Raw genomic sequence first — 17,467 nt, forward strand, 5'->3', positions numbered from 1 at the left:
CTTCCAGCGGTTCTGCACAGAGGACAGCACTAACCACCCACCTGAGTGAGCCCTAAAGTTGAACTAAGCCCTCCTATCCTTTACAGCCATCTTAGTCTCTGTTTGATCTGTAGATGCCATGGTGCTGCACATGTGATCAGCTAGGACACCGGTCATTTGAGGGCTTGACAGGTTGGTTGAAGGCTAACATAAACACGTTGGCAACTGTGGTAGTTATCGTTCATGGCATGCCTTGAATGTAACTGTTTTGGAAAACAGTTAAATCAGTTGGTTTAGTTCATCATTACAAGCTGTCAGCTGTTGCTAGGAAGATTTTCAGTCAGCTGAGCATGGGATTGGTGACAAATTTTTTAGCAGCAAAACGGCTGGCCAATGACTGTAAAGCTGAATACAAACTATACAATTTTTTTTATTTTTTCCTTTAGATTTACCAAAATCATATAATATGAGGTCACTAAATAGTTGAAGGTTAATCCAAAGGAAATCGAACAACAAAAGTTGTATAGTGTGTATCTAGCTTAAAGAGGAAGTAAACCACAGGCTTATTTTTTTTATTTTTTTCTGACCTGCAAAGTAAAGGCATAATGAATGCTAACATGTACTGTGACATACTGAAGCAGAGCATGATACCCTCCCTTCGAAAACTGGGCCGCAAGGCAGTATTCCAACATGATAACGACCCCAAACCTCCAAGATGACCACTGCCTTGCTAAAGAAGCTGAGGGTAAAGGTGATGGACTGGCCAAGCATGTCTCCAGACCTAAACCCTTTTGAGCATCTGTGGGGCATCCTCAAATTAAAGGTGGAGGAGCGCAAGGCCTCTAAAATCCACCAGCTCGGTGATATCGTCATGGAGGAGTGGAAGAGGACTCCAGTGGCAACCTGTGAAGCTCTGGTGATCTCCATGCTCAAGAGGGTTAAGGCAGTGCTGGAAAATAATGGTGGCCACACAAAATATTGACACTTTAGGCCCAATTTGGACATTTTCACTTAGGGGTGTACTCACTTTTGTTGCCAGTGGTTTAGACATTAACCACTTTAAGACCAGGCCTATTTTGTTTTTTATAAATTCAATGTTTATTGAAAAAGGAATAGGCATACAACATAGTCATGAGCAGTGGTACATGTCCAAAAACAATAGGCAAACAGAAAACAAAGTAGAAGGCAAAAAACATATCTTAGGACAAATAATCTCACAGCAATAAACACTACAGGCAAGGTCAAAAAGCGATCCGCAGGGCACTGGCCCTCCAGAAGGGTCTCAACCTCCCCCGGCATCTACCAAATGGCCGGCATACGGAGACAGAGAGAAACCAATCCGGTGGCCCGTCCTGCCCGCAGATTTCGAGAGGTAGTTAGGTTACGTATGCCCGGGGGGAAGGAGATTTTCAAGAAGAAAAGAAGAGCTAGTACAGGAAAAGGAAGGAGAGAATGCAGTGCAGTGGAGGGGAAAAGGTGTGGAGAAGGGAGGTAGAAAAAGCAAAAGAGAGGGGGGGGAGGGAAAGGGAAGGGGGTTAAGATAGAGAGGAGGGGGGGAGATGGCCACCCGGCCTGCAGACAGCAAGCTAGGCGATCAAATCTTTATATTCATCAGAGAAACTGAACTCATGCCAGTAGTACCATCGTTTGAGGAACTTCTCTCTAGTGCCCTTGGCAGCCGCAACGAGGTCTTCCATTTCGTTGATATGTGCCACTTTTCGCAGCCACATTGCTACCGTGGGAGGGTGCGCCTGTTTCCAGAGAAGAGGGATACAGCTCTTAGCCGCCATAAATAGGAGCGGCAAGATCGATTTCCGATAGCAAGGCCGCCGAAAGCTATTGTGGTGGAGGAGGAAGAGAGCAGGACTCAAAGTGAGGGTATGATCTGTGAACTTCTGCGAAATACGCAGTACCTCAGCCCAGAAGGGTTGCAGTCGACTTCAGGACCAGAAAATGTGGAGGAGGGATCCCACCTCCTCCCCCCATCGCCAGCAGAGATTCGAACATGAGGGGAACATCTTATGTAGTCTAGCCGGGGTGTAGTACCACCTGGTCAAAAACTTATAGCCAGCCTCTTGATACTTGGAGCACGGGGAAGTCTTATAGGTAAAAAAGAAAATATGCTCCACCTGGTGATCAGACAGAGAGAGCCCCAGGTCCCTTTCCCAACGAGTCAGGTACATGGGTCTGAAGGAAGGATCGGGGTCCGACAGAAGGCGATAGAGCAAAGATTATATGTGTTGAGACTCCGCGCTTATGGAATATTTGGATGCAAAAATGTGGAGGTATTAGGCTGCAGCCTCCCTAAACTATAGTCAAAAGACTATAAGGTAAATGAAAAGAGAGGGTAGGGGAATGGCGCTGCCTAGTGGCAAGAAAGTGGTATAAGGTGCTAGAAAAATAAAGTGCTAGTATGATAAAATGTGATGCACTGTAGGTCCAATATAGGAAAAGACACTGTGGGTACAGATATGTGATATGAAGCAGAAGATCAATGTGACAAGTGATGTCACAAAGGTATGATGTGCATATATTTGTTCAAATATAGACAAATAGTATTCAAGTAAGTGTTTAAGAAATGAAAGTGACATGTGCATATATACCCTAAAGTGATATAACTGCTAGAGGATATAAATAGATAAGATCATTTTTATTCCTATTACAAGGAATGTAAACATCCCTTGTTATAGAAAAAGGCATGACAGGTCCTCTTTATTGTGAGATCTGGGGTCAAAAAGACCTCACACCTCACAACTACACTAAATAAGAAAAAAAAAAACTTCCTGTCTCTGAGGATCCGGGACCGGATTGTTTTCCCTGCTGCCGGCGGGTCTGGTAAGCGGGGAAAACGGCCAGGACGTGGTGGGAGGGGGGAAGGCACCTCTTCCGCCGCACAGTAAGGGTGATCCCACGGCGAATCCGCTGCTGGGACCACCCTTATCTGAAAGCCGATTGCCCGCCGTTTTAAAAAATACTGGGGTTATGGCAGCTATCTAGTATTTAGCGTCAAAAATCTAGTATTTAGATGTCATTGTAGGCGAAACCTTGGGATCTAGTGATCACCAGTCAGTGTGGTTTAATATAAGAACTGTGAAAGAGTCACACCACACAAAAACAAAAGTTTTAGATTTTAGAAAAACAGACTTTTCAAAAATGAAATTAGTCATAAATGAGTCCTTATCAGACTGGAACGGATTACATGGAGTCCAGGAGAAATGGGACTACTTAAAAGGTGCATTATTGAAGGCAACGGAAAATTGCATTAGACTTGTCAGTAAAAGCAAAAAAAGGAAGAGACCACTGTGGTACTCAGCAGAAGTGGCCCAAATCATTAAAAATAAAAAGCTAGCATTTTGTAATTATAAAAAAACCCAGAGCAATGAAGATAAGGAAATCTACAAGATTAGGCAGAAAGAGGCCAAGCAAGTTATAAGAACTTCTAAAGCGCAGGCAGAAGAAAAACTAGCTCAGTCTATGAAAAAGGGGGATAAGACATTCTTCAGATATATAAATGAAAAAAGGAAATTAAAACAAGGAATAACTAAATTAAAAACAAAGGACGGAAGGTATGTAGAAGAGAATAAAGGGCTAGCCGACTGCCTTAATGAATACTTCTGTTCAGTTTTTACAGAAGAAAAAGAAGGAGAAGGACCTCCACTTGAAAGGATGACTAATGAATCGTTTGATGCATTTACAGAGGAAGACGTTCTAAGATTGCTGTCTAAAGTGAAGACAAATAAGTCACAGGGTCCTGATGAGATACACCCAAAATTATTAAAAGAGCTTAGTGGTGAGCTGGCAAAACCATTAACAGATTTATTTAACCAATCATTAGTAACAGGAGTCGTCCCGGAAGATTGGAAATTGGCAAATGTCGTGCCCATTCACAAGAAAGGTAGTAGGGAGGAATCGAGCAACTATAGACCAGTGAGTCTGACATCAATAGTAGGCAAATTAATGGAAACCCTATTAAAGGATAGGATTGTGGAACATCTTAAATCCCATGGATTGCATGATGAAAAACAACATGGGTTTACTTCAGGGAGATCATGTCAAACAAATCTTATAGATTTTTTTGACTGGGTGACTAAAATAATAGACGGTGGAGGTGCAGTAGACATTGCATATCTAGATTTTAGTAAGGCTTTTGACACTGTCCCACATAGAAGACTTATCAATAAACTGCAGTCATTGAGCATGGACTCCCATATTGTTGAGTGGATTAGGCAGTGGCTGAGTGACAGACAACAGAGGGTTGTAGTCAATGGAGAACATTCAGAACAAGGTCATGTTACCAGTGGGGTACCTCAGGGATCTGTACTGGGACCAATTTTGTTTAATATCTTCATAAGTGATATTGCAAAAGGCCTCGATGGTAAGGTTTGTCTTTTTGCTGATGACACAAAGATATGTAACAGGGTTGATGTTCCTGGAGGGAAACGCCAAATGGAAAAGGATTTAGGAAAACTAGAAGAATGGTCAGAACTCTGGCAACTGAAATTTAATGTGCATAAGTGCAAGATAATGCACCTGGGGCGTAAAAACCCAAGGGCAGAATATAGAATATTTGACACAGTCCTGACCTCAGTATCTGAGGAAAGGGATTTAGGAGTAATTATTTCAGAAGACTTAAAGGTGGGAAGACAATGTAATAGAACAGCACGAAATGCCAGCAGAATGCTTGGATGTATAGGGAGAGGTATAAGCAGTAGAAAGAGAGAAGTGCTTATGCCGCTGTACAGAACACTTGTGAGACCTCACTTGGAGTATTGTGCGCAGTACTGGAGGCCATATCTCCAGAAGGATATAGATACTCTAGAGAGAGTTCAGAGAAGAGCTACCAAACTAGTACATGGATTGCAGGAAAAAACTTACCAGGAAAGGTTAAAGGACCTTAACATGTATAGCTTGGAAGAAAGAAGAGACAGAGGGGATATGATAGAAACTTTTAAATACATAAAGGGAATCAACTCGGTAAAGGAGGAGAGCATATTTAAAAGAAGAAAAACTACCACAAGAGGACAAAGTTTTAAATTAGAGGGGCAAAGGTTTAAAAGTAATATGAGGAAGTATTACTTTACTGAGAGAGTAGTGGATGCATGGAATAACCTTCCCGCAGAAATGGTAGCTGCAAATACAGTGAAGGAGTTTAAGCATGCATGGGATAGGCATAAGGCTATCCTTCATATAAGATAGGGCCAGGGACTATTCATAGGATTCAGATATATTGGGCAGACTAGATGGGCCAAATGGTTCTCATCTGCCGACACATTCTATGTTTCTATGTTTCTAAAGGACCGATGTAAAACTGCGGTGGGTGGTTGGTAAGTGGTTAGTGGCTGTGTTGAATTATTTTGAGGGGACAGCAAATTTTCACTGTTATACAAGCTGTACACTCACTACTTTACATTTTAGCAAAGTGTCATTTTTTCAGTGTTGTCACATGAAAAGATATAATATTTACAAAAATGTGAGGGGTGTACTCACTTTTGTGAGATACTGTGTGTGCATATATATAGAATCGGGGAGAGAAGACAGAATGCCGGAGAACTGAGGGGGAAGGAGGAGGATGATTGACTTCCTTTTTTCTCGATCAGACTCCCCAAGACAGTAAACATGTCCCCCTACCATATTTATGTATATATACATATACAGTAACTATATATATATATATAGATATATATATATATACACAGCTGCAAGAAAAGGTATGTGAACCCTTTGGAATGATATGGATTTCTGCACAAATTGGTCATAAAATGTGATCTGATCATCATCTAAGTCACAACAATAGACATTCACAGTCTGCTTAAACTAATAACACACATGGTTACATAGTTTGTGAGGTTGAAAAAAGACATCAGTCCATCCAGTTCAACCTATGATGTGTGTGTGTGTGTGTTTGCTGTTAACCGTACATTGAATACCCCTGTATGTTGTGGTCTTTAAAGTGTCCATCTAATAGTTTTTTTAAACTATCGATGCTCCTTGCTGATACGACTGCTTATGGAAGAGAATTCCACATCCTTACTGCTCTGACAGTGAAGAACCCCTTACGTATTTTAAGGTTAAACTGTTTCTCCTCTAGTTTTAGTGAGTGGCCACGTGTCTTATTATATTCCCTTTCTCTAAAAAGTTTGTTCCTTATGCTAGGGTCATCACCAATACAGTATTTGTACATTGATATCATATCCCCCACACAAAGAATGAAATGTTGCCATGTTTTTATTGAACACACCATGTAAACATTCACAGTGCAGGTGGAAAAAGTATGTAAACCCCTAGACTAATGACATCTCCAAGAGCTAATTGGAGTGAGATGTCAGCCAACTGGAGTCCAATCAATGAGATGAGATTGGAGGTGTTGGTTACAGCTGCCCTATAAAAAACACACACCAGTTCTGGGTTTGCTTTTCACAAGAAGCATTGCCTGATGTGAATGATGCCTCGCACAAAAGAGCTCTCAGAAGACCTACGATTAAGAATTGTTTACTTGCATAAAGTTGGAAAGGGTTATAAAAGTATCTCCAAAAGCCTTGCTGTTCATCAGTCCACGGTAAGACAAACTGTCTATAAATGGAGAAATTTCAGCACTGCTGCTACTCTCCCTAGGAGTGGCCGTCCTGTAAAGATGACTGCAAGAGCACAGCGCAGACTGCTCAATGAGGTGAAGAAGAATCCTAGAGTGTCAGCTAAAGACTTACAAAAGTCACTGGCAAATGCTAACATCCCTGTTAGCAAATCTACAATACGTAAAACACTAAACAAGAATGGATTTCATAGGAGGATACCACAGAGGAAGCCACTGCTGTCCAAACAAAACATTGCTGCACGTTTACAGTTTGCACAAGAGCACCTGGATGTTCCACAGCAGTACTGGCAAAATATTCTGTGGACAGATGAAAACAAAGTTGAGTTGTTTGGAAGAAACACACAACACTATGTGTGACGAAAAAGAGGCACAGCACACAAACATCAAAACCTCATCCCAACTGTGAAGTATGGTGGTGGGGGCATCATGGTTTGGGGCTGCTTTGCTGCGTCAGGGCCTGGACGGATTGCTATCATCGAAGGAAAAATTAATTCCCAAGTGTATCAAGACATTTTGCAGGAGAACTTAAGGCTATCTGTCTACCAGCTGAAGCTCAACAGAAGATGGGTGTTGCAACAGGACAATGACCCAAAGCATAGAAGTAAATCAACAACAGAATGGCTTAAACAGAAGAAAATACACCTTCTGAAGTGGCCAAGTCAGAGTCCTGACCTCAACCCGATTGAGATGCTGTGGCATGACCTCAAGAAAGCAATTCACACCAGACATCCCAAGAATATTGCTGAACTGTAACAGTTCTGTAAAGAGGAATGGTCAAGAATTACTCCTGACCGTTGTGAATGTCTGATATGCAACCACAGGAAATGTTTGGTTAAAGTTATTGCTGCCAAAGGAGGTTCAACCAGTTATTAAATCCAAGGGTTCACATACTTATTCCACCTGCATTGTGAATGTTTACATGGTGTGTTCAATAAAAACATGGAAACATTTCATTCTTTGTGTGTTATTAGTTTAAGCAGACTGTAAATGTCTATTGTTGTGACTTAGGCTCGGTTCACATATATGCGATGCGGGAAGGCTGCAAATTCGCAGCCTGTTCCCGCATCGCACACGCACCCCCGGCAGTTCACACTGCCATATGCGATACGCTGGGGGTGTCAATCTAATCTTAACAACACCCCCAGTTTGATCGCATATCGCAGTGCGATCGTGCAGTTCGCACAGGAGCGGATCGCACAAGTGTGAACCGCTGTGCGATCCGATCCTGATGCGGCTGCAAAAATGCCTCCTGTGCGTGTTTGCTGCGGGTGCGATGCGAATTTAGCCATACAAACTGTATGGCTAAACTCGCACCGCACAGCTGATCGCATGTAATGTCGGAGCAGTGCGCTCCGATATTACATGCGAACCCGGCACTCGCACAAGTGTGAACCGGGGCTTAGATGATGGATGATCAGATCACATTTTTTGACCAATTTGTGCAGAAATCCATATAATTCCAAAGGGTTCACATACCTTTTCTTGCAGCTGTATATATATATATATATATATATATATATATATATATATATATATAGTTACTGTATATGTATATATACATAAATATGGTAGGGGGACATGTTTACTGTCTTGGGGAGTCTGATCGAGAAAAAAGGAAGTCAATAATCCTCCTCCTTCCCCCTCAGTTCTCCGGGTATTCTGTCTTCTCTCCCCGATTCTCCACCTCTGGGATGGTGAATCTGGGACTGTGAATTCTGGCACAGATCGCCAGTGAAGTACAGAGATCGCAGCTTCATAAACTGGCCGTTTCTGTGTCAGTCAATGACAGATTCTCAGTGTGTGGTGATGATCAGCGGAGAACATGTTCTCCCCCAATCATCTGTTTCATAAACCAATAATGATCCAGGATGAGAGTTGTGATCATCAGGATTGCTGCTCACCTCGGTTTGATCAACAGACACCATAGAGGCACAGCTGTGGATTGAAGATCACCCATGTACAAGGGAGCTATGCTGCCATGTACAGGAATAGCATGCTAGGTGGACAAAAAAAAAAACTAAACAGGCAGCAAAAAAGGACTGCTATTTTAGGTAGTTTAACGCGGACCTTAACCCTTGTTTTAAAAATGTTTTAATTTTAGTTTTTACACCCTCCTTCAGCCCCTTGTCTACCAAGATATACATTATTTATAAATGTCCTGGTATGCCCAGTATAAACTAAACAGCCATATGTTTGTTACCATCTTCTTAAAGCTGGCTCTCAAGTAAAATCCAGTTGGCTGTAGAACCACCCTCTCACTTGTGAACTGCTGACTTCCCCACCACAATTGTTGTTCCCGGGCTCTCCTGTTCTTTCCTGGGACTACAGGAATTCATGTCAGGATGGTAAGCGCGAGGAGATTGCAAAACATCTGTTTTGCAATCATTGAATCTGGAATTGCTCAACTCTGAGCATTTCCAGGTTCAGAGCTTTCAGAATCACTGCTGAAATGCTGGGTAAACAGCTGATCGAGCACAGTGCTGTGCTGGATCTGCTGAAGTGGAGGATACGGGCAGTGGTGGGATTCAAAAATTTTAGTAACCAGTTCCGACTTTCAAGCATGGTGTAATTTATTTTTTATCTAATGTCAGTTAGGGGTCCGATCTATCCGCCGCAATGTTGCAGTCCCACTAAACATCGCAGATCACTGCCATGAAAAAAATGACATAAATCTTTCTCCTAGTTGTAGACGCGATAACTTTTGCACAAACCAATCAAAATACGATTATTGTGATTTTTTTTTTACAACAAATATGTAGCAGAATACAAATTGGCCTAAAATGATGAAAAAATTAAATTTTCTTTTTTTTTTAACTGCTTGCCGACCGCCGCAAGTAGATTTACTGCGGCGGTCAGCCCCTGCCAGGCAGAGTGACGTTAATTAACGTCACAAGCCTGGGAGGGTCTGGGGAGCGAGCGCGCGCCCGCGGAGGCGCGCTCCCGCTCCCGCGCGGTCACGCACCCCCCCGCGCGTGTGACCAGCGGACCCGATGTCCGCCGGCCACTCGGCGATCGTCGGGGGAAGAGGGAGAATGTCAGGCAGCTTGTGTAAACAAGCTGCCTGTCATTCTCCTCGCTGTAAAGACACTGATTACAGGGATCTAGTATGTAGATCCGTTGATCAATGTCCTTACAGCTAGAGCCACAGCCAATCACAGTAAGAATCACGCCCCTAGGGACACACACAGCCCCTCCCTCCCAAATAAAGTTAACCCCTTCACTGCCAGTGTATTTTTACAGTAACAGTGCATATGTATAGCACTGATTACTGTAGTAATGTCACTGGTAACCCCAAAAGTGTCAAAAATGTCAGTCAAGGGTCCGATCTGTCCGCCCCAATGTCGCAGTACCGCAAAAAAAATCGCAGATCGCCGCCATTACGCGTTAAAAAAAAAAACAACAAAAATGACAAAAATCTTTCCCTTTGTTAGTAAACACGATAACTTTTGCGCAAACCAATCAAAATACGCTTTTTGCGATTTTTTTTACCAAACATAGGTAGGATAAAACAAATTGGCCAAAAATGTTAAAAAATTTTGATTTTTACATTTTTTTTGGGGAATTTCATATAAAAAAATGTGAAAAATATTGTTATTTTTGCAAAATTGTCGCTCTTTTTTTGTTTATAGCACGTGATCAAAAAATCGCACAGGTGATCAAATACCACCAAAAGAAAGCTCTGTTTGTGGGAAAAAAAGGACGTCAAATTCGTTTAGGTACAGCGTCGCACGACCGCGCAATTGTCCGTTAAAGTCACGCAGTGCCGAATCGCAAAATACCCCCTGGTCTTTTAGCAGGAAAATCCTCCGGGGCTTAAGTGGTTAAAGGGAATGTTATATAGCAGAAAGTGAAAAATATTGTTTTTTTTTTTTTTTTTTTCAGAATTGTTGCTCTTTTTTTGTTTATAGCGCAAAAAATAAAAATCTCACAGGTGATTAAAATACCACTAAAAGAAAGCTCTATTTGTGGGAAAAAGAGGACATCAATTTTATTTGGGTACAGCGTCGCACGACCGCACAATTGTCAGTTAAAGTAACGCAGTGCTGAATCGCAAAAAATGGCCTGGTCATGAAGGGGGAAAATCTTCTGGTCCAGAAGTGGTTAAGTACAGTCACTTCTTAAGGCTCAAGGTCAAGGGGGCCTAGGTATTTAAAAACGATGCCGCTTTGTAAAACATCTACCATGATTCCTATACCATGTGTGTTACACTTCCCAGGTGTCAGGAACAAATCCTCCTGAAGAGCAAAGACATTAGCAGCGCTATTAATGTGTTCGCTCTTCAGAAGGATTTGTTCCTGACACCTGGGAAGTGTAACACACATGGTATAGGAGTCTTTGTTGCCTATCTAACTTATTTCACTCCTTTTCAATAAAAACATTTAAGGTCAGACAGTCAGTGACTCATACCTGAAGGCTGAAGAGTGAAGAACATTTATTTGGGCTCCTCCAGAATCCTGTTGTTTCCACCATGCTGCTACTCCTCACATGCTGCACGCACCTGCAGGCAGCCTGCAGTGCTAACCGCACTGAAAGAAATGGGTGGAGTGGATGCGAAGCCAAATTGGAGTAGGCGGGGCGGCGGAGGCGTGGAGGAGGAAGATGTAACATCACTGGTTGCTGGACGCCGAGCGGCTCTAGCAACCAGTGCTGTGTGTGTGGGCTCCTGCCTCCCGCAGCAGAGAGTGAGAGCGGCCACAGCCAGAGCCATCGGAGTTGGATCGGATGCGAATGATCCATTCCAGATGGTGCAACGGGTCACTGAACAGTAAGTCTGACTACAAATCTGAGTCAGCAGTTCGGCAAACTTGTCAATTTTTAGTAACAGGTTCTCTGCGAACTGGCTGAATCCCACCACTGGATACGGGAGACATTAGGTGTTCTTAGGCTCCATGCACACTTAACGTTTTTTGTACAAAGTTTTAGATGAGTTTAGGAGAGTTTTGCATTTTTTTATGCCAGAAAACTTCAATCAGAAACGCAAACCAAAAACCAAATTGTTGAGCTCAAAATATGCTTGTAGTCATCCTAATGTGCATGGACATATAGAATAACATTGAGATGCTTCTACAGGCGGAACACAAAACTTCCGTAGAAGCAGTGAAGTGTGGCCAGTGTGCATGGAGCCTAATAGACGCCTGTTGTCTCCATAGACAAAACCTGTCACCTGCTCCTTTGTGATAGCAGGAAAGGTAAAAAAAGTATTAGGAAGTGTAGATTATAATACAATAAATTAAAACAATTAAAAGCAACCTCTTCATCTCATGCACACACACAAATGCAAACACAGGCACACACACGTGTAGCACCACCCCCGCAGGAGCTGCTGATTATATTATTGGGTCTACACCCTGCCTAACAACCCAATCAAATTGGCTCGATCCCTCCTCAGGCACAACAGACCCAGAATAGGACTGGACTATCAAATGGATACACAGATTGGAATACAATACTTCAATATGCAACAATACCTTGTTACCTTCTTGAATGGTAGTCCTTCTGGGTGACACAATGGAACAGCACACAGGATTGTAATTAACCAAACTTAGTTTACTATATATCAAATTGAATAGGGGAGATACAATACAATACAATACAAGCCCATAAAAGGTTATTTAAAACAGCTTTAAAAAGATAAAAGAATACCCCCACACTCCTCCTTCATTAAGGCTAGACACAGTACCAGATAGGTAGGCCTATCTGAGTCCCCCCCCCAGAGTTCTCTTCTTTCTTGTTGATCTTCGCTAGCAAGATTATTGAATAGAGCTCATTTGTAATCCAAATTAGTAATGAAGATCAAGAGAGAGAAAAACAACGAGCTGTTAGTTGTCACCGCAGGGTGTCTGCGTAACTGAGCAATAACTTCTTTGAGAGAGATAAGCCTCTGGCGACTCCTTTTCAGACCTTATTGTTTGTCTATGAGTCTCCTGAGAGAGTATACTGATAAACCCCGGGGTTTTATCACCTCCTGTTGCGCTACCGCTATCTGTAGATAAAACTATCTCTTTGGCAGATAAAGTCAGTTATTGGGCATGTGCCCTCTCACCAACAGAAGTTTCTCCTTTGCGCGCTTCCACTACGGTCTCAGTCCTTTGGCTATGTGCCAGCCGCGCGAGGTCCTTCTTGCGGATGACTTCTGGTCTCTGCAAACAGCAGTATGACCTCCAGGAATGTGCCTCGTGCTTAAGATGGGACGGTTCCACGTCGTCCCTCCAGGCTAAGAGGCTTTGGCCCAATATCCAGCATCAGTCCTTCACTCTCGCTCACTGGTTCCTCAGAGTCCAGCGCAGAAAGGCGCCCCCCTGGCTTAGCCTCTCTCTTCCTTTAAATAACTTCCCCCATAGTGCCGTGCGGTGCAGCCGTGCACCCTGGATCTTGCAAAGCAGCATGGGAGATGTAGTTTCTTCATCTTGCCAAAAGGAAGTCACAGCCCGGGAAATTCCATGCAGCTACCACTAGAGGGAGCTTAGTTCCTTCCCACATATCAAACAGTGTCTTTAGGCATATTTAACCCCGCTACACACTCCCCCCACTTGAGAAACTTTGGTCCCCAAAGAGGTCAACAGTATGTACCCTAGTGCATAGGTTGGCATTATACAACAAAAACATTAACATTTTGCTGAAATAAGTCAATCTGAATATATCCAATTTTGTATTCTGATAGCAGTGCAACAGTAAAACGATAAAGTGCAATTAATAAGCAAATAAGTGATTTCTACAGTGTTAATATAGTGCTGATTTCTAGTGCTTTTATATAGTGCTCCTTTAAAAAGCACATGTGCATTTGCAATTTCTTAAACACTTACATCTTAAAGTTTGTGTTGTAAAAAAAAACATCAAAAGGTGAGAAAGAGAAAAAACATATAGTGAGGTCAGAGCAACAAAATGTGCGCAAACATTAACTCACAAAGTAAACCAAATTGTGAACATCAAAAACTGTGCTTATTATAATGGCCAAACCCAATATCCTTATGTACAAACTTAAATGCAAACGTTTTCTACTTCAATACTTTGTTCTCATGATCTCTCACAGACCCCCCGAAACTTGGGTGGCTTGTACAGTTGTGCCTGGGGGTGAGCTAGGGTTGTCCCCCACCAAATCTACAGTGGAGGAACCAGGCTGGTCAGGAGATCTTTTGGAGGTAAAAACAGCTTCTTCCAAACATTCACCCAATTGATCATAGGTCAGTCTCTTAGGTGGGTGAATGACTCTTGTTCTGTCTCAGCATCGATTGTACCTGTGACCTTCTTGTAGACCCCCAGTCTCTAAGTGTGTGCAGCAGGTTGAATGATGGCTTTAACAGATAGTTTACTCAATGAATAAAGACTCCAGAGGTGTTCTCCAATGCTTCTTTATGCTTCAAGTTAGCAAAGGCATAAACATAGAGGCTTTTCCATAGACAAATTTACAATGAAGTTACACAGCTTCCACACTCTGCAGTCTCCTCATAACAACTAAACAAAATGGCAGATACAGCAGGAAAATGGAGATGGGAGAAACCATCTAGCCAGAAACAGCAGGGGTGCTAGGAAGATACCAATATCATAGCATAACATAACATGTAATAACAACTGCTAGACAGTTAAAGCTGCGTGGCAGCACACTCCCCGCCTGGTATCGTGAGATACCACTACACAATTATTTTCCATAAACATACAATTAACATTGCATACAGTAGAATGCTATGTAGCCCTCTTCTCTAAGCTAACTATGCTAGAGATCTAAGTGACTCCTTCACATAACACTGAATCAGAATTTTTGGAAGCAGGCATAATTAGGACTGTCTCAGTGACTGGTCTCAGGAAGGTTTTTGGGCTCCCGTCCTTTACAATCCTGACTTCCACACTTCGGACCTTTCCATCATCACTAGCAATGGCCTTTGAAATAACTCCAACTGGCCACTGGATCCGATTGGTTTGCTTTTCTTTTAGAAGAACCAGGTCTCCTTCCTTTAAGTTAGGCTTCTGGGTATGCCACTTTTTACGTCCTTGAAGAAGTGTGAGGTATTCCCTCCTCCATCTGTCCCAGAAACAATCTGCAAGGTATTGAGCGTATCTCCATTGACGTTTATATATGTCCTTTTCATCAAAAATGCTCTTTGGCGCTGGGATCTGTCCAATTTTCCGGCTCAATAATGCAGCTGGAGTTAAAACAGTTGGACATTCTGGGTCTGTGGATACAGCTGTCAGCGGTCTTGAGTTGATTATTGCTGCGACCTCAGCAAGGAATGTAGTAAGTACTTCATGGGTAAGGCGTGAAGAACTCACATCAAGCAACATAGAATCCAGTATGCGCTTTGCCATCCCAATCATACGTTCCCATGCTCCGCCCATGTGTGAAGCGTGTGGTGGGTTGAATTTCCACATGCAGCCTAGATCACTCAAATAATTTCCAACTTGGTGTCGGTCGATCTGTAACTCTTTGCAAGCACCAATGAAGTTAGTTCCACAATCTGATCTCAACATCTTCACGGGACCTCTTAGAGCAAGAAATCTCCTTAGAGCATTGATAAAGCTCGAAGTATCCATTGACTCGATTACTTCGATATGCACAGCTCTTACAGTTAAGCAAGTGAACATTACAGCCCATCTTTTGCTGTTGACTTGACCACCACGACTTCTTCTAGCCGTTACTGTCCATGGTCCAAACACATCCATTCCGACATATGCAAAGGGTGTATCTTCACTCAGTCTGTCTGCAGGTAGGTCAGCCATCTGTTGAAACTGCTGTCTACCCCGTAACTTCTGACATTTAACACAGTTGTGAATGATCGTGGCTATTTGTCTTTTTCCTCCAACTATCCAGAACCCTGCAATTCTGACTGCACCTTCAGTGTAGTGTCTTCCTTGATGTTTGACTCTCTCATGGTAATGCTGTATAATCAATGTTCCCAAATGGTGGTTTCTTGGTATTATCAAGGGGTTCTGTTCCTTCCCTGGCAGGTTTGACCTTTTCAGTCGTCCACCGACTCGAAGCATGCCCTCGTTATCGATCACTGGGTTCAGTGTGAATAGTGGGCTACATTTTGGGACTGGTCCATTGCCTCTTAAGCACTTAATCTCTTCCACAAAGACTTCTTCTTGCACACGACGTATGATGAACAGCTCAGCCCTCTCATACTCTAATGCGTTGGGTGACTCCTTACAGGTGTGCCATCCATGGCAAGAAGATGTCTGATTCGATTTGCGGAAAATCTGTGCAATATGAATCAATCTTGTTATAGTCTTCACCAACCGTTTCCAAGAGGAGAAACGTTCAAAACGTCTTACCTCCAAATTTCTTCTTGAGCAGATGTTGGAACTCAATGCTACAACTTCAGGCCGGATTTCCGGGTCAGTATCTGGATCCTCCAGGTGGAAATCGATATCTTCTTCCGAGTTTGTAGAAGACTGGTCCATTAAAAACTTGGGTCCTGAAAACCAGATGGTTTGTGTGAGGACAACTGCTGGCACTGACCTAGTAGCAATGTCTGCGGGATTCAAACCAGTCGGGACATAGTTCCATTGTTCAGGTCTACTGTTTTTCCTTATTCGTTCTACTCTGTTGGCCACATACACATAGAACCTTCTCACATTGTTGCATATATAACCAAGCACTACCTTGCTGTCAGTGTAGTACTTAATCTGATCGATTTCAATATCCATTTCATTTTGCAGGAATTCTGCGACTTCAACAGCTAGGGTCGCACCACACAATTCTAATCTTGGAATAGTGTGAGCAGGTTTTGGAGCTAACTTGGCTCTTCCTAGTAGAAACCCGACATGGGGTCTCCCGGACGGATCTATGATCTTGAGATAAGCCACAGCCGCTATGGCTTCGGTAGATGCATCACAAAAGATGTGAATCTCTTTCCTCAGACTTCTTGAAACTGAAGTGGGTGAATAGCAGCGTGGGATATTAAGTTCTTCCAGTACCTTCAAGGAGTTTCTCCAGTTCTCCCATTTAGGCAGTAGGTCTACTGGCAGAGGGGCATCCCAATCTGTCACTCTCTCAGTAAGCTGACGAAGTATGGATCTCCCTTGGACGGTAACTGGAGTCACAAAGCCTAGGGGATCGTAAAGGCTGTTAACAGTTGACAAGACTGCACGTCTGGTGAATGGCTTCTTAGCGTCAGAGACCTGAAAGGTGAATGTGTCTGAAGTTACATTCCAGAGAAGACCGAGACTTCTTTGCATGGGCAGGGAATCTACTCCCAAGTCCAAATTCTTCAAATCCTTAGTGTGATCTTCTGGATTGAAAGCCCTCATTACTTCGCTGCTATTAGATGCGATCTTATGAAGCCTTAAGTTAGCAGTCAACAGGAGCTGTTGGGTCCTTTTTATCAAATTGACGGCTTCTTCAGGTGTTGAGAAGGATTTCAGGCCATCGTCCACATAAAAATCTCTCTCAACGAATTGCCTGGTGTCAGATCCGAATTCCTTTTCACCTTCCTGCGCTGTTTTTCTCAGTCCATAAGTCGCCACGGCAGGAGATGGACTATTTCCAAAGACATGGACTCTCATGCGATAATCTATCACCTGATCATTAATGTCATTGTTGCGGTGCCACAAGAACCTGAGATAATTTCTGTGTTCCTCTTTGACTATGAAACAGTGGAACATCTGTTGCACGTCAGCTGTCACGGCAATTGGTTCCTTCCTGAACCGCATCAATACTCCTATAAGGTTGTTCGTTAGATTTGGACCAGTTAGAAGAACGTTATTTAAAGAGGTTCTCTGGAACTGAGCGCTTGAGTCAAAGACTATTCTGATTTGCCCCGGTTTACGAGGATGGTAGACTCCAAAGGACGGAAGGTACCAGCATTCTTCACCTTTCTTAAGGTCTGGTGCTGGCTCAGCATGATGGTTATCTAAAATTTTCTGCATGAATGCTAGAAAGTGCTCTTGCATCTCAGGTTT

The 17,467-nt window shown here is 42.9% G+C and overlaps 1 protein-coding gene across 1 annotated transcript; it reads right to left on the bottom strand.

Moving 5' to 3' along the window:
• Nucleotides 1-10,689: 10,689 nt before the first annotated feature.
• LOC309547350 (uncharacterized protein) lies at nt 10,690-17,170 on the bottom strand (the record flags this gene model as incomplete). The annotated part of the gene is made up of 3 exons (XM_082247191.1): nt 10,690-10,873; nt 15,891-16,342; nt 16,820-17,170. 3 exons carry the CDS (start codon nt 17,168-17,170, stop codon nt 10,690-10,692), a joined length of 987 nt encoding a protein of 328 aa, XP_082103317.1.
• Nucleotides 17,171-17,467: the final 297 nt, after the last annotated feature.

Source organism: Pelophylax lessonae (genome assembly GCF_965119305.1).
Source record: "Pelophylax lessonae genome assembly, chromosome: 1".
In the NCBI taxonomy this organism is placed as follows: Eukaryota; Metazoa; Chordata; class Amphibia; order Anura; family Ranidae; genus Pelophylax; species Pelophylax lessonae.